General features: G+C 37.4%; 1 protein-coding gene across 1 annotated transcript; it reads left to right on the top strand.

Moving 5' to 3' along the window:
• Positions 1-432: 432 nt before the first annotated feature.
• LOC129270888 (alpha-N-acetylgalactosaminide alpha-2,6-sialyltransferase 5-like) lies at positions 433-24,610 on the top strand. Its single transcript, XM_054908225.2, has 6 exons — positions 433-585; positions 7,233-7,529; positions 14,848-15,019; positions 17,736-17,991; positions 19,022-19,129; positions 20,836-24,610. The coding sequence occupies exons 1-6, from the start codon at positions 580-582 to the stop codon at positions 21,476-21,478; spliced, it is 1,482 nt and encodes a 493-aa protein (XP_054764200.2). The 5' UTR covers positions 433-579; the 3' UTR covers positions 21,479-24,610.
• Positions 24,611-25,371: the final 761 nt, after the last annotated feature.

Raw genomic sequence — 25,371 nt, 5'->3', positions numbered from 1 at the left:
ATAGAAACTGTGATTGGTCCAGTGGCTGTATTATTCCCTTTGATCGGTAGCGGCCCCAAGAAATAAGTTTTTAAAAAAAATTAAAAAAGGGGGGGGGGGTAAATAAAATTAAATGAATAAATGAATTACATAGAATAAATGTAAAGAAAAGTGAATAAATAAATACAAATTGAAATTAACAGATGAATAAAAAAACAAATCAGTGACGGTTGTATTAGTTCAAAGAAACCCATAAAAAATATTAGAATGAAAAGTCGGTATCAAATTACAATAATATTATTTTCAACATAATACTAAAGTAAAGAAATTCATAGTTTAGAATATTCCGGTCATACTGTAATATTATCTATGGAGTCGCACTAATTAAGGCGATTGTGTGCATTGTGACGTCATTAAAGAACAAACATTACTCCTGCCTCCTATGAGCACTATGCAGTACTATTGCCTTATCTGATACTGTAAGAACGCACAACGCTTCTCAGTCATGAAAATCTCGCATCTGCGTATCAGGGTGGTCTATTGAATATAACACTGAATAGGAATATCATATAATACCGATAGAGGTACATTGGAATTAATATGGAGGTAAGTGAATGTGATATAACGATAATATTCTCAAATCAATTGTTTGTTTTGATTTTATAGTTAAGTTTGATAAATGTGTTCAGCATCATGACTACCCTACCATACATATAGGATATGCATATTGCGTAACTGTATCTCATTACCATTATATATCAATGTAGAGTGCTCAGTGGGAAAAAATCAAACTAATTTCTAGTACCGTATTACATTATATTATTACCCTTTTTTAAGATTGATCATGAACCAATAGGATTCGGCAAATTCTATCTGTTCTATTACAGTTATGCGAGCAGTTTTTTATTGATCCATAAGTGCCCTTAAGAACAAATATGTTTGTTTATAATGCAATAACTTTTTTGATATCTTCGTGCTATTTTATGTGTAAAATAGTAAAATAAAATATGAAAGTATTGTAGCAGCATTGTTGGGGTTATAGTGATCGTTGGAGTTTGATACCTAGAAAATTGTGGTTTATTTATGACTTTTAATTTTCCCTATACTGTGTATTTTATCATCATTTTATTCATTTTATTGCCGAATATGCGTGGTGATAAATTTTCATTTCAGACATAATAAATAGCTTGCTGGTTCCAGAATCCTGATAGAAATTATGAAAATACACGTTGAAGCAAATATTATAAATTAATTTTGATATAATGTATTTTATTCGATAAGACTTTCTTATTAGACCTACAATAGTATTCCTACATGAAATGTGTATATCTGCTAAACTCGATGTTTCCTTTAAATTTGCTTCCTACTAAAGGGATTTATTGAAAACTTATATCTATATATATATATATATATATATATATATATTATGTTATAATTCTAGATATTTAGGCGTTGATTATTTGGTGTTATATTATGCTCTCATACACATACCCACCATGGAGATTTTATCATGGTCTTATAATGCGCTTCCATTTGTTTTAAGTTGTGTCGTAATGTAAATAAAGTGACTCGGAGCAAATGAAATTAATCAATATGGCATGAACTGTGATATTACAAAGAGTTGCGATTGATCCGATCAACCTCAAGTACATGGAAAGCCACCAATGTCATAGTTTTTTTCTTTAGGAAATTTGCGCAATGTCATTTGAAAACAAGGAGAAGCATACTGAATTGTCAAGAAAACAGTGAATGACATGAAATATCGAGAAAATATTTTGAACAAACATGTAGTTTAGATTTTGACGTTATTGGCTTTCCATAGTTATGGTTGATTGGATCAGTCATAACTCTTTATTAGTCATATCGGTCCTAACATGCAAAAAAAATGGTTCATCTTTACGTTTTGCACTGTGAAGTGTGAACAAAATGTAGGACATATTGTTCTTTCTAGAAGGGATTTGAAAAATAAATAGATCAAGAAAAAAACCGCCAGTGAATCTTTTCTAATGAATGTTGATATGGAAATCAATAATGAAATTTAATCGTTTACTTAAGAAAGCACTGTGAAATTTATTCTTACTTAGTTTTATATAACGTGTGGTTGTTTGATTCTACATTTAATAATATTTCTCACCGTAATTTCCTTTCATGTTGTGGTAAATCTAATCCATCTCAATTGATCATTATCAACTAAAATAAATATATATAAATATATATATATATGTGATAAAGTGACCATATCAAGGTTTATGCAATTTGCTTTATGTCCTAACGTGAAAAATATGGATTAATGTTGCTCTTGGTTTAGTAGACAATAAAATGTACAGTTTCTGTATTATTCTACGTTTATTATCTCTATTATTTCCTGCGTGGATGATAAATCTTTAGATATGAATCCATAAAAGATAACTGCGTCGGTGAACTGATTTATTCTAGGTCAATTATTATGAGCGGATACGTACAGCCCAATAACCATCATGACCATATCAACGTCTTTAGAGTTTGCACGAGATGATGGTTCGTATTCGGGCGCGGAACCAGTGGCCCGTTTCATAAAGAGTTGCAATTGTTGTGACTTTGACATTATGGCAACTACCATGGTACCCTTGATTTTGATTGGCTACTGAGCCCTGTTGCCATGGTAGTTGCTATGATGGCAAAGTTACAACAGTTGTAAATCTTTATGAAACAGGCCCCAGATATTTTTGGCTTCATGACATTTGCTCCGGCGACAATTTGCTCCGCTGTAAATTCTACTCACTAATCAAATGACCAACTTCAACCCCGGATTTAACACTATACCTAATCCTTAACCTAACACTATGCCTAATATAAAACCCTACCATGCCTATTGCAACCCTAACTCTACATCTTAAACGAAATTAAGCTTGGAGAAATAGTCGCATAAACAGGAGCAAATGTCGCGTCACTGATATTTTGACAGGGGTGACCTCTATGGCAAGTTGTATCTTTTCTTAATTAAAACAAAATAGATCTATGCATTTTTAACTCTTCTTTAATCTCCCTTCTGTATATAATTCATTTCTTCTGTTTTTATTTTTACATAGAGTATTTCTTATGGGGTAAAGCGATACAATAACTAAAGATATTTCCACACCCATGGTGCTGAACTGAAAAAGTAATTTAATTAATTCATATAGGTTAATTTTATTTTGTTTTTTCTGATTTTTTTTAATACACGTATTAATTTACATCTATTCGTCTTTCTGCTCATTCATTTTATGTTTAAAATTATCAGCATTAGAAGAAGTATAAAGAAATAATCATGCCATCCAACAAAAGTGCACTTTATATCAAGAAGAAAATTTCAAAATGTGCAGTTTGTATACATGAGCCTTTAAGTCCACTTTATATACACCTGGTCCACAATCCTATTCTTAAACAAGTCGCATTTTGCTCCTTTTATGAAAATAAATGAAGATTATTCATTTTAGGTACAAATTGACTGTAAGAATACAATATTGGATAATAAATTATTGAAAGTTTTTGTTTTTAGTCATTGCCAAATTGGTTTCAGATCGTAGCCGGTCGTATGATTGCTATGACATCATAATGACTACATATTCAATTCGCTTTTATTCCAAGAACAATGGTAGCATAGTCACAGATTTCAACATAAACATCCGTATGATGATTCAGAACTTTGCACAGTAAGATGTACCATGTCCCAATATTAGCATCATATTTTACAACGTTTTACTCCAAAATCGGGTCGCAGACCAGTCGTTAGGTGCGCGATGACCTTAAAGACTTATGAATATCGCTCTTTTTGTAACCTATACGCTGCATTTGAAAGTGAAGTATACATCCATACGGCCCAGATCAGGTACCACTGTAAGAGCAGTTAGGTACATGTTACGGTTATTTATAGAGAGCGTTCGAAGTTATTTTTTATCAGAAAGGGTCAATAGAAGGACACTAGTGTCTAGATTGATTGATCGATTGACAACGAATTTATTCATTCCAAAATTTCAACAAAGTTACAAAGTAAAGCAAAATATAATATAACATTTTGAAATGAAATAGGAACCTTCTGGAAAGCAAAGCTTGTTATTGAAGGTTTCCTTCAATAAATAAGACTTAATGCAAAAAAAAAATATATATATATATATATATAATATACAAATCATATCGTTCTTGTTGAGGTTCAAAATAGATACAATAAACAAGTCATCATATCTTTCTTGTAAAAATTATATGTAAAAATTATATGTTAATCCTTGTTAGAGTGTATCAAGATGAAGATAGAAGTATCAAACTTGTTTCTTCGATTTCGTCTATTTCAGGACTTTTTTTTTTTTTTTTAATAATTGGAAATGCAGTTGCTATATGACTGGCCACACTGATGTACATGTACGGATGGGAGGAGGGCTGGGGCCCCGGGCTGGGGCAATGGCCTCCAAAAGTTTCACTACCAAGAGAAAAAGGAAAAAAGGAAAGGAAAAGCCTTGGCGTACTAATGGGGGCTTTAGCGCTCTTTCCCCCCTAAAAAATCAATCACGACCAAGAAAAAAAAGATAAAGGAAAGAGGTGAGAAGTGGAAATAGGATATAATTTTCTGAATATTACGCAATATCAATCCCAAAATTGGATCTTTATATTAAAAATGCCGAAATTTTTGCCCACTTGCTTCGTTTGCTCACAAATCTTTTTTGGATAGGTTTTACACGATATACCATTACGCCACTGAGGAAAATGACGATTAGTATAATATCTTCTGAATATCAATGTATAATTGTCTAAAGCTATTTTGAAAAATAGATTATTGTATTGAAAGGTCAAAAATTGTAGGCCTACCATTTTTTTACATGACCCTGAAAAATTAGCATTGAGTCCTGGGGCCCGTTGCATAAAACTTTTTACCTGAGAAAACTTAGGTTGTTTTACCGGAGTTTTTGCCCTGTGTTAAAGTCAATGGCAGATATCAGACTAACCTTAGTTTTCAGTTTTTACCAGAGTTTTCTCAGGTAAAAAGTTTTATGCAACAGGCCCCTGCTCATATAAGCAGATCGACCGTTAAAAGCGAAAAATGGATGCGGCTTTCTTTTTTGAGGAATACCATACTATTTTCTCATGGCGGCATAAATATGGTTTGGAACGACTTTCCATTGGCCGTCCGACACGCCATGGTCTCAGCCTATTTTGTCTGTCAGAAAGTTCATCCAATTCGCGCAAATGTATCATAATTCATTTATAATTTCGTCGATTTGTCGAATTTCACTACATGGGTTGCCCGCTTCCATCGAACATTACTTAGTCTACGGACAATACATCTAAGACAAAATTACAATTTGATAAGTTCGTCACAAAGCCAAATAGTATGATTGGAGCTAACACCATTTTATACTGCAATTGAGAAGAGCGGCCGGATGGGGGGGGGGGGGGGGGGGTAAGGGGTCAGGCGCGTAGCCAGGGGGGGGGGCGGTGGGGGCGGTCGCCCCCCCCAAAACGTCCCCAAAAAGTTAAAAAAGAAGGGGAAAAAGAGAGGAGAAAAGGACAAGCGAAGAGAGGAAAGGGGTTTTTGTTTTGTGGGTTTTTCTTTTTATTCTTTATTTTTTTTCTCAAAAAAGAAACTCCGTAACTCTTGCTCTAAATTTATATATATGAATTTTGCTTCCGCGCTGCGCGCGGTTAAATGACAATATTGCAGTTCTCCATTGTTTCCCCCACCCTTTCTCTAACCCTGTTTTTCCACCTCAGCTAAATGTGTTTCTTGCCCGTTAAAGTTTAAACGTATACATTAGGGCATGGAATTAGAGTAAGGTTAGGCCGAAGTATATGAATTTATCTTTTTTTTTTATTGATCGCGCAACTTCTGGTCGGGTCGGCTCCTGGCGGGTAAAATCTTTATCTCAATTTCTGCCGTCACCTCCATATAGGCAACTTCTCCCGCTTTTCAGCTCATTACTAAACAACCATAATTTGGGGGCAAACAGGTTTCTAATTAAAAAAGAGGAAGGTATAAAATTCGTGTCGTATTAAATAAAAAAAAAGTGCAATATTTTTTTATCAAATTCTATTCAACTTCATTTCATTTCCCTGCACATTCATCTCCTGTCCTGTTTTGCGCCCTCAGTTTGTAATTTTGAATGACACTTAAGTTTCTTTATCATTCAAAGTGAAGTGCATCAGGATAAGTGAAAGAAATTATACATAATCGTGTTTTATATAATTTCAATAATCACAGAAGTTTCAACTTTTTGCGCACTATTTTCCTTGTAATGAAGTTCAATAATCTTAGAAAATTAACTGAATTAGAGATATCTGCATTTGATGAAACGTCCGCCCGTTTGAAAGTTCAGAATTTCATTGCTCTGAGCGGGGAGGAATATCTTCCTCCCGGCATATATCCTTCTTCTCCTCTGTTTTGCGAGTTAGATATGCACTGTCGCTAAATTGTTTGTAATCAAATCTGATCTTTCCAAGGGAAGTACTAGCAATATAACTTAGAAAATAACCTTTTCTCGGGACCATTTTCTTTGCAAAAAAAAATAAAAAACGCTTTAGCTTCCGCGCTTCGCGCGGGGTTAATATTATTTTAATTTCCTCCATTTTATCTCTTTTTTGTTCGTTTTAAAATCACTTTTGAAAACAAGGTTCAAAATCACAATATAATCAAATGAATTGGAGCTGATATAGGTACTAGAGACAAGGGAGGCGGCTCCTTTTTATTTCAATTTATGAAACACCGAAAGCTTCGCGCTTCGCGCGGGAGGGGGAAACTCCCCTCCCTGCACCCATCCCCTAGGGAGCGCGCTTCGCGCGCTCTGAAGGTGTTCGCACGCTTCGCGTGCATTTACCGCCCCCTCCAAAATGAAATCCTGGCTACGCGGTTGTAAGGGGTGTCCCCCCCCCCCCACCTTTGGATAATGCATTTTGCACAGCAACCTGAGGGTCGTCTCATCGTCAACCCCCCCCCCCCCCCTCGTCACCACTGTGAGAAACTAGAAATCCCACGAGTTTGCTGTGCATTGTCGGACGAGGTCAACGGGTACGGGTATTTACTTATAAAGCACGAACGCCTCCTTGTTTCGGCCTATATATCTGGAAATTGGACCAACAAGAAGCTCTAAACGGTTCTTGGGTCCCACGAACAAAAAATCATATTGGCTCATGTACTTTCAATTGGGAATTGCAAGACACTAAAAAGACCCCTGCCAGTGCCAATACTCACGAGACTTTTCCTTGCATGATTTAACAGAGTGGTCTTACATTATTTTGTTTCTCGAAAGATCCGAGATGCCACGCTCCTCGTCATCTGCTGGTACTCTTTAGTCGTATCCCTCTGCATGCTCTACGTCCTCCACACCCACTCTGACGTCATCATCGGCAACAGGATCTCGAACCATGTGGCCAAGGCACGCTCCGACAACTCCTCCCCACAGGACCACTCGGGCTGGATCCGGGCAGCCTCCAATACGAAGACGACGACGACGACGGCAGGACCGGAAGTCGTTATCGTCACCACGGCGAACGGGACAGAGAAGCCGTCCGGACATCCTGGTTATACCCTCTTGGATAAAGACACGGTAAGCTGATAAGTAGTCTCTTGGTTAGTACAGAAAAATTTCATCGGCTGGGGATGATAAAGTAAATAATGTATAGACTTCTACCAACCATAACATTTATTTGGGGTGAGCTTTCATCCACTTCTGTGCAATTTCTCAAACCAAGTGATCAGTCACACACAATGCTACCTGCGGTCTGTAACTCTGTAGTCCTTACTTATGTTCGTCCTCTCGTTTGAAACGAGCATTCCAAGACAAGGATATTATACTGTTTCTTTCAAAAGCCCTAACACTTTCACAAGCAGGCTCGTCCATTCAAAAGACGAAGTTCCTAAAGGAGAAAGATCAGGAGGGTATTGTCTACACTCTACAAGATAACCTGCACAGATTGTGACAGTTGTTATGTTGGAGAAACAGGCAGAAAAAAAATCCTTCATATTGAACAATCCAGCATCCCATTCATAGCTGTAGCAGAGCACACCCTCAATTATACAGGTCATAACATTGGATGGAATGATGCCCAAGGAATTGCCTTTGAAAGTAACTTCTGGAAAAGAAAGGTGACATAATCACTAGACATGGATAAAAGAGATTAATCCAGTAGTGAATAGAGACTGGATATCTATTGTCATCCATTAAAGGGATGGTCCGGGTTGAAAGTATTGATAGCTTAATAAATAGAGTAGAATTCACTAAGCAAAATGCCGAAAATTTTATTAAAATTGGATAACAAATAACAAAGTTATTGAATTTTAAAGTTTAGCAATATTTTTGTGAAAACAGTCGTCATGAATATTCATTAGGTTGGCTCATGATGACACATCCCCACTTGTTCTTTTGTATTTTGTTATATGAAATTAGGTTTATTCAATTTTTTTCCTCCAAGAACTAAATAAATTGGATTGACAACTGATTTAGTGCATTAGATATTTATTGCTGCAACTTATTTCATTATAAGGGAGACATATTATTCACACAAGTATGAAATAATGAAAAAAGTATGATTTATGTAATAACATAAGAAAACGGAAAGTGGAGATGTGACATCATCAGCCCACCTAATGAATATTCATGACGACTGTTTTCACAAAATATTGCTTAACTTCAAACTTCAATAACTTTATTATTTGTTATCCGATTTTGATGAAATTTTCGGCATTTTGCTCAGTAAATTCTACTCTATGTATTACGATATAAATATTTTCAGCCCGGATCATCCCTTTAAGAGACACAAAGTCACAGCTCAGGCAGCATCGTGTCTGACTGACCGCTTGGCTTGAGAAAGTCCACAAGAGTTGATCGAAGCTCGCCCCAAATAGTTGTTACGGCTGGTAGAAGTTAAATAGTCTTTTATATTGCAGACAATCACTGACATACAGATAGGGGGTGCCTGAGGGCCATGGCCCTCCAAAAGTTCCACGGCGAAGAAAAGAAAATGAGAAAGGGAAAATGGTGCAATATATCACTTTCTGAATAGTAGGCTATGTCAAAATCTATCTGTAAAAAACAGAAGATGCTTGTATTAAAAAGATCAGAATTTTTGCTCGCCCTCTTCGCTCACTCGTAGTATTTTAGAAATTTTGCTCCATGTGCTCCCCTCTCCGTGTTAGTTGGAAAATCAAAAGATCATTATTCAGTTGATCTGATTTCAATTCTATGCAAGACAATTTGAAATATATTCAACTTCCAAAACATCCTACAATAATATCAATGTAGACCAATCTAAACAAAGAAACGACAAATCCAAAATTACCCCCCCCCCCAAAAAAAAAAAAATGAATGAATAAAAAAATAACAATAATAATAATAATAATCTATTTTCCGAGTCCGAATGAAGAGCATGACAGCATCAGTCTTAACACTGTGTGCACTTACAGATATTACAACAATTGTTTGGATAACGCAACTTGTTTGTATAATGTGAATCGCAAATTATAAGGACCATTTTCATTTTAACGAACTTGTTAATACTAATTTGGAACGAATAAAAATGTCATATCATATGATACCATGATGAATTGTCATTTTATTTCAATATTTAGTAAATGGTAATTTGTACAATCAACAGTTTAAAGTTGAATTAAGAAGGGGTGAGTTTCCATAAATATGGGTTCCACACACAATATATAGTATATATCAGTTGTTCAAACAGATAGCATGTCACAAAAATCCTCTGCCTATTCTCGATATTTTGCTTTGAAAGTCTGAAATTGGCCACCTGTCAGAGCCCGAGAGACGAGTGTACAGAAAAATCACTCTGATTGTGACGTCACCGAGGGGAATTTAGTATAAGAGGTGCCCGGATGTAATACAGAAATGCTATGCAGAGAGAGAAAGATGATTTTACAATTTTTTTTCAAAGCAACTCAAATCAAACAAATAGGAATCATATGTATAAATCTTTACTTTCCCTGTATAAAAAACAGTAAACTATCATGAACTCTTAAATCATGATGTAAGATTGCAAACAGTGAGTTATTGAATGATATTTTCACTATTTCTCATTTATTTTATCACGATATTCCATCAAGTGAGTAGCTGGAAAGTAATTCCGGCGGCTAGCTCAGCTCTGCGCGCGCTGCACGCCTATACAATACATACAACACCAAGGCATTGAGTGTACTGTAGTGGTCTGGTATGTCGACCCGCAGTTCATGACCATGCAGCGATCCCCTGGCGACTTTTTCTTCTTTCCTTTTGTCTTTGCATGACTCCATTTTTATATCCTCTGGATCATTTCCACTCATAGCTCATTCCGCAGAACAATCTTGAATCAAACGTAGGCCTACTATTCTTCTCGGCCTTCCGAGTTGTTTTCTATATCTAATTACGCTAGAGGTCACCGTCACAAAAACGCAATTCGCAAGTGAGTTGAAGACAGCAAGAAAGGTATGCGGTACGGTAGCTCGACAGCTAGCTGCGCCTGAGCGGGCGGCCGGTCGGCACAAAGCAATTCCGCAACCAACTGTGTTTTTTTGCAAGAGCCGCGTCACATGCGGATAAATATGTCATAATAACACGTCTGCTACGTTATCGACTGGTGAGAAGATCTCGATCAAATTTCATATTATTCGCCTTAAAATTATTCCTTTAGGGTCTATGGTATCATTCTGAGGGAATTTTCGTATTTGGAATAATAGTACGGCCATAAATATACTTTTAATCATTTCCTCTTTGCAAGTTCTCCGGCGGCTCGCAGATACAACTTCAACTGCAGTTTATTCCATTATGACTTGTTTTGCCACGGACACAGTCCCGAACGAAAACAAGGCATTAAAATCGTCTAAAATCGCTACAAAGAAGAACAGTTTTAACAATGTAGGGACATATTATTGACTATAAGACTTTGAATAATTATTTCTTCCTTTCAATATCGTTCACATAAAATCAATAGCGATAAAATGACGTTTTAACACAAAAGTAAATATAAAGGCGTACGTGCATAGTACACAAAACGGCATTGCCTTGTTTACTACACCGGGACCGAATACCCCCCCCCCCCCCGTGACGTCACAGTCAGAGAACACCCGTCTCGGTAGGCATTGCAGGAGCGAACTCGGGGAAAATGGGTAGGGATAAATCGTTCAAATTCACTATTTTGAAAAAAGAAAATGGGGGGTCGAATCACCTCTTAGTGTTTGGGGGGTTGTAAGGTTTTGAATAATTATTACTTCCTTTCAATATCGTTCACATAAAATCAATAGCAATAAAATGAAGTTTTGACACAAAAGTAAATATGAAGGCGTACGTGCATATATACACTGTTGGTCATAAAGGTGGAATAAAATATTTTTGAAAAAAAATCGACAGTAATGTTAGTATTTGAAAGGCTACGCGTAGACAAAATGGTAATTGAGTGATTACATAATGTTTCCCCGTTACACAGGTGACATTATAACATAAGAAATTTGGATTTCGTAATAAATTCTTCTGTTGAAGACTATAAAAGCCTATGCATATGATATTCTGTCCCTTTCCCTGATTTAGCACTGTGTATAAGAAGGTTGCATTTTTTCGAGTTCCTTGTACCGTTTGAAAAAAAAATCGGTAGAGACGTTCCCTGGACTATGCCTGGTCCAACGGCAACAGCAACACGCGAGAGAGTGGTAGCACTGCGATAGGAGGGCTACAAGCAGACTGATATCGCAGAAGTCCTAGAGATATCACAGGATGCAGTCTCTAAGATCCTGAAACGTCAACGTGAGGCATGGAATGTGCGGCCACGGAAATCTCCAGGACGTCCCAGATTGACCACAAGAAGAGATGATCGCCAACTGTTGAATTTCAGCCGCAGAAACCAGAAATTGCCCACGAGCCGTCTTCGTTGCTTGTGGAGGAGACATCATGGGATCAAGGTTTCCCGGTCAACCGTTAATCGCAGATTGCTCCAACATGGTTACCGAGCACGACGGTTGAACAAATGTCCACGCCTGTCTGTTCGCCACAGAGTAGCTCGTCTTCTTTGGGCTAGGGAGCACAGAAGGCTTCATCCAGGACATTAGCAACATGTGGTCTTCATGGACGAGAGCCGGTCCATACTTGACCGAAAGGATGGGACACAACGAGTTCGTCGATTAGCCGGGGAAAACCTTCACGATGAATGTATCCACGAGACGACTCAAGGCGGAGGCGGCTCAGTGATGATATGGGCCGGCATCCATTATGGAGGGAAAACGCCACTGGTGGTTCCGGACGGAAACGTCAACGCCGCGGCCTACAGGGATATCTTGGAGTTCTACTGTCTTCCATTTGCAAGACGAGTGTATGGGCACAATTTCTGACTGCAGGATGACAACGCTAGACCGCACAGGGCCGCTGCAGTAAGGGAATTCCTGGAGGCAGAGGGCGTCGTACAGTTGCCATGGCCAGCTTGTTCGCCGGATATGAACCCCATAGAGCATGCATGGGATGCCCTAGGCCGAGCCATCAACGACAGAGAGGTCATTCCTCAAAATCTGCAGGAGTTGGCAGATGCTCTGAGGGAAGAATGGGACGCTATGCCTGTTGACGTCATCAACAAGCTAGTGGACAGCATGCCACGACGTCTGCATGCACTGGTTCATGCCAGGGGTGGACATACCCGATACTAGTGACTGAGTAAGAACAATGACTCAAGTTTGATGCAAATTTGTCCATGAAATCACAAAAAAAAACATATGGAAAACTGAGAGAGATTGAAAATAAATATATCATGATCCTTTAATTTACTGTATATTGTCGTCATTGTTGTTCTATGCTCATGACATCCATCGCTTAAGACATAAACCTGTAAAATATCACTGTCAAACGTGTGTAAAAGGCAGAATAATAAAGTAAAGTGGTTATCATGCATCATAAATGCCATATTCAAATCATGTTGTAATAATTACGCTGTAAAAATTTGGTGAAAAACAAATATTCCACCTTTATGACCAACAGTGTAGTACACAAAATGGCATTGCCTTGTTTTCTACACCGGGACCGAATACCCCCGTGACGTCACAGTCAGAGAACACCCGTCTCGGTAGGCATTGCAGGAGCGAACTCGGGGAAATGGGTAGGGATAAATCGTTCAAATTCACTATTTTGAAAAAAGAAAATGGGGGGTCGAATCACCTCTTAGTGTTTGGGGGGTTGTAAGGTTGCTATTAATGTAAATATCTCAATATTTGGAATCGTCTTTTTAATTCAACTTTTAAAAAATATACATATATGGGCAACAAATATTCAATAACAGTTTAGTTTGAAGAAATTTGAATTTAACTATCGTACCTACCGAGTGCCATTCTCTCTCATTGTGATCTAACCAACCTGCGTGATCAAAGAAGTCCTCATTTATCTGATGTGAGCTTTGTCTTCGTAAAGACGAATTGTGCCTGTTAAATGATGTCAAAATTACAAATGCTCCTTGGCATTTCTGTTCATAATATTAGTAATGTGGTATTTTTAATAAGTTTATTAAATCATGTTTTCAAATTTGAACTTATTTTGAAAAAAGCAGCTTCGCACAATGGAAAAGAGCAAATATTTTGTTTTAATTATGTAACTATACGAATACCCATGGTCGACAGAAAAGTATTAACCCCCCCCCCCCCCCAACTCATCCCCTATCCATCCCATTCCTCATATATCCTCCTCTTTCTCTCTATCTCTATCTCCCCCCCCCCCCACCCTCTCTCTCTTATACATGCTACAAAATTATGTTCGGCAACACCAGCTTCTGTCTTATAGTTTGACATACCCATCGACTTATATTATCAGATAATTCGATATCATGGTTTTCCCCATAACGGCCCGACTATAGACGTTCTATAGCCCATATAATGATACCAACGTAATTGTCTGGAGTGATAAAAGATCGTGACGATCAAGGCATTTTCACTCTATTTACTCAACCAAATTTCTTATTGTACGGATGAGTATGAAAGCACGTGACTACGATAAGCGTATACATATAGCTTAGATAATTTTGATAAGGGGAAGGAATTTATTTTATATTATATTCATGTTATTTAACAACACATACTTTGAATTAAGTTCAAACTTAATAGACAAATTTTGTACTGGCTTACATATCTCACATTTCGATCGTCTTTGAAATTAGGACAACCTAATTTTATAGAATTTAAGATCATCATTTTTTTTAATAGAATAATTTGATTTTCCACAATTTTAATGTTGTAGAATGATATATAAGGAATCTTTTAATTATGCATGGCGATGTATTATGAACTCCGTGAGTCTTGCGTTCTAAAGGTCACTGACATAGAGAAGGTACTTAAAAAGGTGTAGTACTTGAAGCAAAGTATCAAGGAACATTACCGAGCTATTACTGATACTACACTTAAAATATAACATTTTAAACCAATATTGTACAGCACCCGAAGAAGTTGCACTTGACATTATTCTCCTTGGAATAACGAGGATAGTGTTTCCTTATGATGGTTGGACTTGCCGCTGGCAGTTTCGAAATAAAAACGTGTTGGCGTTTATCAATACAACTTTGGCTGGGTTGAAAGCCAAGTAAGGAGGGGGGGGGAGATCGAAGGAGACGAAGAGAAGAAAAGAAGATGCAGAAAAGGGAAAAGAGGGGAAAGAAGGAGGGGGAGGAGGGGGAGGAGGAGGAGTAGAAGAAGAAGAAGAAAAGGAATGGGAGGGGAGAAAGAAGAAGGTGAAGAAGAAGGAAATGTAGAAGGAAGAGATCGTATACAAAAGGAATAATATCATTATTATTGTTATCATCATCATCATTATCATTATTATTATCATTATTATTATCATCATCATTATTATTATAATCATTACTTATTATTAGTAGTATCATTATTATCCTTATTTTTATTATCCATCATTTCTGCAGCCTCTTGATCTCCGCTGCGACCGGTGTTCGCTCGTATCAAGCTCGGGTCAACTTCTCAATAGCGGGGCCGGAGCAGACATTGACAACGCCGATTGCGTCCTTCGAATGAACAGCGCCACGGTCAGAGGGTACGAGGAGGACGTCGGCATCCGAACCGACGTCCGTGTCATAGGTGAGATTATAAGGTGTCCTCGTAACCAGGGAAATATCAGGTTGGGTAACATAAACTACCAACCTTGCAGCGTAATATAATTATCTAATATTTCAATATACTAATAATGGTTATCTAATACTTCTGAGACAGGTCAAGATTATCCGAACAAAATGTTTTTATCTTTTCATGAACAGGGCGCCGTAACAAAAAGGTGGATTGACTATCAACCAATCAGACTTGTTCTTTGAAATCAACGATCAATCGCTATAACCTTTGTGTTACGGGACCCTGGTCATAAAAAAGAAAGATCTTGCCATGAGGGCAGGAGTCGACCGTCCCCATGAATTTCAAGTAGTAAAATAAAGGGGGAAAGACGGATGAAAGGAGGGGGAGCTAAAAAGAAAGATATGGTTATGGGCCATGTATAACTCTAATACCTTTATTATTCAGTAGAAAACAAATGACGTCTTCACCTTTAAATCGCCCTTCCCCCATTGAAATATCCTGGCTTCGCGCCCCTCCTCATCAGCTATTTAGATCGGATTACCAATACGCCTGTAAGTGGTATACATGTAATTGTGTTTGATTTAGAAATGACACTTGTTTCTGTACAGGGAAACATATTAATCATGTTTTGTTCGGTGGAGGTGACCTGTCTGAGAAATGCTAGGTATCCAAATTAAATGATATACCCGGGGGGGCCACTTCCATTCACGAGTGGATACCATGCGCGACCATGGGGTCTCGAAAAGCACCCTAAACACGTAATTTCCATATTCTGAAAATGCGCCCCTTAACAAGTATTGGCGTGTGAAACCCTACCCTTAACAAGTATTGGTAACAAAACGATACTCTTGGCAAATGTTCCCTGAAATGAACCCCTAAACAAGTACAGGAATGTTTTATTGTTACGGGTCCTTCGGTCGTCGGCTTTACCTTATTTGGTTTAGTACGACCCCACCTTCTACACCTCGCGCAAATCGGACTCTAAACACGAAGTGTTGGGGCAAAAAGGACATCCTTTATAAAAACATTTTAATTTTGTTTTATCATTCCCGCGAATTCGACCCTAAACACGTAATTTTCCTAGCGAAATAGATACCCTTTTTTCATTATTTTTGTGTTTTTGACACCCTTATCACGTTACGTACGTAACGTGCCCTATTTGTGAAAAAGACATCCTTTTTACGTGTTTTTTTGGTCGCGCATGGTATCCACTCGTCAATGTAAGTGGCCCCCCCGGGATGATATATTCAATACACTGCAAAACTCTGGTGTTGATTTAACACCAGCCCGGAATCTATATATGTCCACACCAGAAAAGTGTTAAACAACCCCAGTTTCGTTTTGATCTAACCATGGAGCTATTACTAGAAAGCGTTATACAACACCAATTAGTATTAAAACAGCATCGGTTTGATTCCAAACTGGTGTTGTTTCAATACTTCTCTGGTGTGGACATATATAGATTCCGGGCTGGTGTTAAATCAACACAGGAGTTTTTTGCAGTGTATATTAAAATTAGTATTTAAACATTAATTACCATGTTTACGCTACGCTTAATGGTAATGTTATGTTCCCCAAACCTGATACTTCTCTTAAAAAATTAGAAAATCATCAACAAAATACAAGATCATGTAATGATAAACCAGTGAATCGTTATTGATACATCAATGGATAAACTATGAGTTATTACGTTGAAAACAAGTAAATGCGTAAATTACAATTAAGTGCTTGAAACAATACAACGTTTTCTCTTGCCAGATGTGTTCTTTAAAAGAGCTTGGACGTGTCAGTTTAGATGACACTACTGATCTAGATTTAGATAACGCATAATGTGATTATTGCAGTGGTTGCATAACCCATATCAAGTTTTTTTTCTCTAATCATGGCCCTTGTACACAGATGGAAACGTAATAACTCTGAAATATTTTTAATCGTTAATTAATAGTCATCGCGAGTCATCATTATTTGCTAGGGGTAGAGTACTTAGGGTTGCCATCAATGGGGAGAATCATAAATCTTGCAGGATGGCTGGACAATAGCAGACTTCGGTCAAATCATGTATACTACATGGTCATATAGTGATTATGGTGGTGTTGGTAAGTGGTGGTGATTATGACCATTGACCTATGCTATGGCAATGGTGATGATAGTGATGATGATGATGATGATGATGATGATGACGACGACGATGATGATGACGATGATGATGACGGTGATGATGATGATGGTGATGGTGATGATGATGATGATGATGATGATGATGCTGCTGCTGCTGCTGCTGCTGATGATGATGATGATGATGACGATGATGGTGATGATGATGGTGATGATGATGGTGATGATGATGATGATGATGATGATAATGATGGTGACGATTATGATGATGAGGAAAAGGAGGGGGGATGATAGTGATGATGATGACAATGATGGTGACGATGATGGTGATGATGATAATGATGATGGTGATAATGTTGTTGATGATGATAATGACGATGATGTTGGTGATGATTATGAGGATGTTTATGAAGATGATGATGATTATGAAGATGATGATGGTGGTGATGACGATGATGACGATGGTGATAGTGGTGGAGATGATGATGGTGCTGATGATGCTGGTAGGAGTGATGATGAGGAGGAGGCAGATGGTGACGATAATAACGATGACAACGGAATTATCATAAATTAATCACTCCATTCCATTCTATTATTTCTCGCTCTCTTCTAGGTCACGTAAATCTAGCTCGGGGGCTGGTGACAAGCCAAGATCTGATCGACGAGATCCTCGGAGACCCCGCAACCAGGACCGGCATCGTCGTCGTACCCTGGCTCTACCAAGAGAAGATCGACAAGGCCAACAATACGGTCTATCAGGCCGCTAGGAACATGACAGCAATGTACCCAAACGTCAAATTCTATTTCCTCACACCAGAGAAGATAAATAAAACCGAGGATAGGTTTCAGATCGAGACAGGTGTCAGCTTGTAAGTTGCATTGACTTGTTTAAACAAGTGCCAGGTTTAAGGGATTTCCTTGGGTTATCACGACGAGATCGGCTTTGATATACGTCATTGATAGTTTAATTAGAACATTGAGATGAGAATAATGAGATTTGTTGGGTTTAATTTGATTAATTTTGATAAAAGGCCTACACGCTGAAAACGATTGTTCTAAATTCGTAATGCTTTGTTTATGCTTTCTTCTGAAAAAAAATCTTCAATATCTAATACCTAAAATGTTTAAAAGAAAGATCTTGTCAAAATTTTGAGAGGGTGATATGTTGTCTTTTCCCAAAAAATGCAGAAGCGGATCTAGAGGGGGGTATGGGGGGGTTGCAACCCCCCCCAAAAAAAAAAATCCGGGGACCATTTTTTTTAATCTTATCTTTTTTTTTAAACTTGTAATTTTAGAAAACGCCATTTTCACACACAGATTTTCAAAAATGTTCCCTACTGTGGGAGGGGGGACACCCCCCTCCCACACCCTCCCCCCTCGCTCGCTCCGCTCGCTTGGACTCGGTCGCTACGCTCCCTCGCATACCACCCCAACCCCCCCCCCTTTATAAAAAGCTGGATCCGCCCCTGAAATGCTTTACTGAAATCATCTGAAATTACATTTGCTAGATCCCTATACAATCACGACACTATCTAGTTCAGGGCCGTATAAAGTAGGGGTTCCCGATGTTACCCTTTCCCCTTGGAAAAGTTAAGGCCCCAAACTAGCAAAATGTCAACTTTTGGGGTTTGATCAACATGTTTTACTCTGCTCAGCAAACTTTCCAAGAGCCTTGCCGTCCCATCCAACCTCCACAAACCACTTTCTTGGCAAAGTTACCCATCAGCTCCCTAAAAAACTATATACAGTACAGTGTACATTATGAGGTAATACAATGTCATAATTACCTCATACTACACACTGTACTGTATATACATGTAGTTTTTTACGAAGCTGATGGGTGGTAGGGGTAACGATCTCTCCCTTCATTCATGACTTTCCTAAAATTCCAATCCACAGAACTGACGCTAAGACGTGGTTAAGTACTGGTTTCGTGGCTATGCTCTTCGCGCTAGATGTCTGCAATAGAATAGATGTCTACGGCCTATCGAATGTCGATTATTGCAAGTAAGTTTTTTGTTATAACCAATAAATGTTCATTATTAATTGGAACCATAAGCTGTGAGAGCCGGAATCGGCTGCCGAGCTAAAAGGGGATGGTCCGGGCTGAAAATATTTATATCTAAATAAATAGAGTAAAATTCACAGAGCAAAATGCTGAAAATTTCATCAAAATCGGATAGTAAATAACGAAGTTATTGAATTTTAAAGTTTATCAATATTTTGTGGAATCAATTATATGCACATCGTCATGAATATTCATTAGGTGGGCTGATGATGTCACATCTCCACTTTCCTTGTTCTTATGTTATTACATGAAATCGTTAATGTTTCATTTTTTCATACATGTGTAAATGATGTGTCTCCATTATGATGAAATAAGTTGCGGCAAAAATAAATAATGCACTTATTCAGTTGTCAATCCAATTTTAGTTCTTGGTAGACATTTTTTGAATAAACATAATTTCATATAATAAAATACAAAAAGAACAAGTGGGGATATGACATCATCAGCCAACCTAATTAATATTCATAAAGACATGCCTAGAACTGTTTCACCGGAATAATGCAAATCTTTAAAATTCAATAACTTTGTTATTTGTTATCCGATTTTGATCAAATTTTCAGCATTTTGCTTTACGAATATTACTCTATTTATTGAGATATAAATATTTCCAGCCTGGATCATCCATTTAAGGGTAGCCCTGAGCACCTAACAAAGTGGATACGTGCTCTATACCAATATGCTATACAATATCGTCATTTTTTATTGAAGGGCGGTTCCCGAGCAAGTTAATTGGGAGAGGAGCAAGACGACCTCTATGTTTCTTAACTGAATTACAGGGGTAATATGGGCCTACAGTAGAGTTACAATATACTAATAACTCCCCTGATATGCGCTCCTTTCCTCTCTCTTTCATTCCTCTGTCTTTTTTGTATTCTATCTCCCCCCCCCCTCTCTCTCTCTTTGTCCTTTTGTTGAAAAGTTATATGAGGTGGGGGACTCGCCCCTGCACTCCTTGTATAGCTATATGCTGACCATATTTATTATTGATTGCATTTAAAAATCTTTGAGGTTATTTTTTTTACGTCACCACTTTTTTTTGCGACTTCTCACGGCTGATTTGTGATTTTATGTGAACTTTCTTTACTTTTGTTTCGTTGTCCTCCTAATCGATCATGTTTCAATCAAGGTAGATTGACCACAATCACTTTCCCGAATTAGACTAACTAAGCCATAACCCTACACCGATCGGATTTGATCTGTTCGGCATTTGTAATCATGGTACCGATCGAGTTCCCAGTGTCGAACATTGCCGAAACTCTACCATTTCAACCAGATTGAGATGTTTTTATTTTGGTTTCCACTGCTACACTGATCAAATCAAGATGTTTAAGCCCATGCACTGCTCGTCAGTAACGTTCAGCAAGGCATTCGAAGAAGTGCAGATATAAAATATTCGAGAAGGGAGCCAGCCTGGGCGTTTGCGATTATCACAATTACTGATTGCCTAGTTAGATCGACCAGGATGGAATATATATATATATATCAGCTTGATCTAGCCTCATTCAATTGGTTTAAATTTGTTATCTAGGTTCGATAACCAGTTCAAATGGGAATTGATATTATTCTTCAATCTTCTTATATTGGTTGTGTAAAGAAATAAATTCCAGATTATTTTTACTCATCTATTTGTTATCCAACCATACAGGAGACATCCGAATTCTACATCCCCGTATCACTACTATGAGCCGGATATCCGGAAAGAATGTGAATACTACAAATGGAGCGAGACGCAGATGACGAAAGGGCATAAATTCATGACGGAAAAGGCGGTCTTTGCGCGTTGGTCGCTCGGCTACAACATTCACTTTCACTACCCTTCCTGGCGAGCAACCATCCGAAACGTCACGGCTGAACTGGACACGCCGTTTCTTCAACTCTACAAGGAGGCTCTCAAGAACGGCACGCTGGAACAGATACGAAAAGCAGCGCCGCACGTACGAGTTATACGCCGCGTCAAAGTCATACGGCGACGCGTACGGAAACCGCGTCCGAAAGTCGTACCGGCGGTGGATGAGCAAAAGAAGTTACTGGACGCGGATGGCGTCCTCAAACAACAAAATGTCGACGACGTCATGAATAAAACTAAAGATGTCGTTCATGAACATATTCCAGATTCAAAAGTTTCTGATTTGAATATTAAAAATATGAAATTAGCCGAAGGAGATGAACTGAACAAAGAAGAATTATCTGCTGTTAAAAATCCTGGAATTCATCCGTTGTTACAAAGAGACAATCGTTTTCTAGCTGCGAGGGGAGGACTAAGCGGAAATCATAAAAAGCCTCATTAGTCATGTTAGTGCTGAAAGATATAATATTTTACAATATGTGGATGTGCTTATCTGGTATGTGCTGTTTAAAAGACGTTCTATTTAATGCTTGAAATGCTAAGAGGACCTCTTACTATGTTGCCTTATTGTTTTATGGAGACACTATTGTCATCTCCGTCTCCTATTATTTATTTATTTCTTCTGCCAAAGTTTGGAATTTCAGGACTACAATTTGAATAGGCCTATTCTAATGTTGAGTGATATAATCGCCACTCACATGTTTCTGTTTGTGATGAAGGGGAAGGGGGAGGGGAGTGGGTATTTAAAGAACAACTCCAACCCAACAAAGAGTTGTTTTTAATAAAAAGAGACAAATCTAACAAGCATAACAATGGAATTTAATCAAAATCGGATGTAACATAAGGAAGTTATGTTTTAATTTCGTTTAATTCAACAAACCAGTTATATGCACATCCTGGTTTGTATGCAAATTATCAGGGGTCTGATACGTCATCGACTCACTATTTCTTTTGTAGTTTATAACATGAATTATTGAATATTCTAATTTTCCCCTCATTGTCATGCGAAAGAAAGGTTTATTCCTCTCTGAACGTGTGGAATTACCATTGTTTGAACATTAATGGTTAAAGTCAAGTTGGTCCCTATTGTCAAATTTGTAAAAATTAAAAAGTTGTGTAATTCAAACATTAAAAAAATACGAAAGAAATACTAAGTGAGGGACATCATCGACTTTCTCATTTGCAGGTCACTGACCTGTTCATATAACTATTTTGTGAAAAATAAGTGAAACTTTAAAATGTCATAAGATTGCTTGCTGAGCCGCTGCGTGAATTAAAAAACGGTGCTGACTATTTATGTTTGCTCAGTAGGTGTCACGTATTGAATATATGATTTTCTAAATATAATTATGATGCCTTATCTGAATCTGTATGATCATTTTGATGAATTTACTATGAATTAATTAATATTCTGAAATGGCTTGATCGATTATTGTTTTTGACGTATTGATCTAAAATGTGCATTATTACATTAATTTCGTTGATTTTTACTTTAAATATTTTTTTCTTGATCCTTGTAACCTATATTTAATATGAATACATTCGTCTTGTTTGCCATGTATTCCAACGCGACCCTATACCAACGAGTCGATTTAAATGAAAAGATAAAAAATGAACAAGCATAACATAGTAGACCCAATGTCATGATAATCAGTGTATAAAGAAAAAGGAGGGTCACGGCCATCATGGCCATTCCGAGCATTCTCTGTGTGTCAAACAACGCAAAAGCTTTGTTTGACCATGGTCGTAAGCAGGGGGGGGGGGCAGGGGTGGTTACTCCCAGAAATTTCGAAAAATTACATATTTCAACTTAAAAAACGTTGAAAAAAAAAATCAAGCGTGCACAATGTCCTTTAATTTCACTTTAGAAAAAAAAAAAGCTTTAGAAAAACGCAAATTTAAGGGAGAAACTTGAAAGCTCGGTCGTTTTTCTCCCTCGCTGTCAAGTTTCTTCATTTGTTTATGCCCCCCCCCCGGAAAACAAACCTGCGTATGGTCATAATTATCTTTGATGGCACTTAAATTCTTGTGTATTATTTTTGAAATGATTATGGTTAGAATTAGGTTGAAATATAAAAGTGTTTGAAGTATGATTTGTGAAAACGATACAACATATTTCATCATTTTCTTTTCCCCCTTTTTTTTCACTCTTTCTCTTTTTTCTATTGGTCGTGAAAACTTTTTGAGGGGTCCATAGCCACCAAGCCCGCCCCCCCCCCCTTGAAGTATTCATAGTGCTCCTCTAAAAACAGTTTTTCATTTGTGCTTTTGCTATTAAATATCATTATTTTATCAAAACTTTGTTAGTTATATTTCATTCATGCATTTTAGGTATTAAAACTTTCAATTTATTTGTATTAATTCCTCTCGGACACAACTCTTTATGCAAGTTGTGTGAAATGTTTAGGATATATTTTTGCAGAAAAGTGTTGTATAAAAACAAATTCCAGATGACAGTATAAAACTACTGTTAATTCAATGATTGTATTCTGCGGATGATCTGTCACAATCAAGAAAAGTGTAAATCTCTAGGAGTCAACATGTGGAATAAGTAAAAAAAAAGTAATATCAGTGCTAAGCCTAATAGTAGAGCAAGCAAATTGTTTATTTACCATATACTATATTTCTCGTTTGGCAGGTCCAAAATGTTTTTTTTTTCTTAGACAGTCAGACGTCTGTTTATGATGATCAGTTTGCTTTGTTTCACTTATCCAAAGTTACGCAATAGAATTTTTACGTAAATGATATTATTGCAGTACTGAATAAGTCATATCATTAAAGTCGAGATGCATTGGAGAAGACGTCGTATAGTTTGCAATTAAGACATTACTTTTTGTTGGCTATTATTTTCCTGCTATAGTTTATGCATATTTATCTATGTAAGTGCACGCTATTTCGAGTTCAATGGTTAAGTGCTTATGGGGATGAGGGATGGGGTACTAACCCGTATTACTCGCTGCTACATCATTACATTGTTAATCCACTCTTCCCCTCGAAAATCCATAATGATCATAAAATCATGATAATTAATTATAGCTGAATTGTCGGTCTCTCATAGGTCCATATATGCTTTAATTGGTTACTGGATAATTTTTTTTCTTTAATTTTCATTGTTGTATCTGACGCTTTATAGAGCTTTTTCAAGAAAAGATTGTCTTCAAAATGGTTACATGATTTGTACAAGTTATACTCTCCTGTCTCAACCACATGGGTATTATGCCTGACCCACCCCACCAAGATAAGATGACTGTCTCAAACGCGTAACAATTTTCTTCCAGAACTTAGTGCGCGTCAGTTTCCACTGATGCATGGTCTCATATATTTTCCCATTGATTTACATCAATGGTGCTTTTTTTGTTCCCTTCGATATTTGTATGACATGGATGAGGTCATCGAATACATACCATTTCCTGCCAATTGTTAACAAAATTCATCTAATAAATAAATTTTGTCAAGCAAACGTATGATTTTCAACCTACGCATGCAGTTGAAGGTTATTTTAAGATTATCCTAACTTCGCTGTAATATTGTTTCACCAACGGAATAATAAAAGAAAAATTGTTTTTAAAATAAACTTAACTGTTGCAGCTGCTGCTGTTGTTGTCGGTTGTTATATTGATGATGATGATGAATCGATGAATTACAGGTTAGAGAAAATAAATTGCTGTTTTTCTGAAGTACAATTCCATATGTCATGTTTTAAATGCTATTGAGCGGCAGTGGCGTAACAGGCGGGGGGCAGGGGGGTGGGCAAGTTGCCCCCCCCTGGCGGATTTCACCGGGAAAATTAAAAAAAAAACGGGAAAAAAAAGAAAAGGGAGGCAGAAACAAAGGGAAAGGAGAAGGAAAGGGGAAAAGGAAAGGAGGAAAAGGAAAGGGAAAAGGAAAGGGAAAAGGGAAAGGGAAAGGGAAAAGGAAAAGTGAAAAGAAAACGAAGAAAATATATTTTTAATGGAAAAGGAAGGAAAGCGGGAAAATGAACGAAAGAACATTTGAGAAAGAACAAATCATTCCGAAATAGGCCTATGTAATGCAATAGCATGATGGGAAATAAATTAAAAGATGACAGAGGCAAACAATAGCGGGAAATGACTAAGGTAGAATGTAATTAGTCAAAAGCTAAATTGGAAAACAAAGAAAAGGGACAAGAAAAAAAACTTAATAACATGACAGGGCTGCCGAGGATAGAAAATAAAGAGCGGGAAGAAAGATGGACTGCATACAACATTGTGCTATAAGCTTGCTAAATTCAGTATGCAAATAAGCTACTGGTGCTTTGCCCCAGACCCCACGCAGTAGGGGCTCTTCTTCTATAACTTTCAAATGGCTCTATAA

This window comes from Lytechinus pictus, chromosome 11 (assembly GCF_037042905.1).
Source record: "Lytechinus pictus isolate F3 Inbred chromosome 11, Lp3.0, whole genome shotgun sequence".
NCBI lineage: Eukaryota > Metazoa > Echinodermata > Echinoidea > Temnopleuroida > Toxopneustidae > Lytechinus > Lytechinus pictus.
This window is presented reverse-complemented; position numbering and strand designations above follow the sequence as displayed.

What these genes read in the sequence shown, in the direction of transcription:
- LOC129270888 (XM_054908225.2), top strand. An exon ending in ATCGAGACAGGTGTCAGCTT is followed by an intron (nt 17,992 to 19,021) that starts GTAAGTTGCATT and finishes TCCAATCCACAG; the next exon opens with AACTGACGCTAAGACGTGGT. An exon ending in TCGAATGTCGATTATTGCAA is followed by an intron (nt 19,130 to 20,835) that starts GTAAGTTTTTTG and finishes CCAACCATACAG; the next exon opens with GAGACATCCGAATTCTACAT.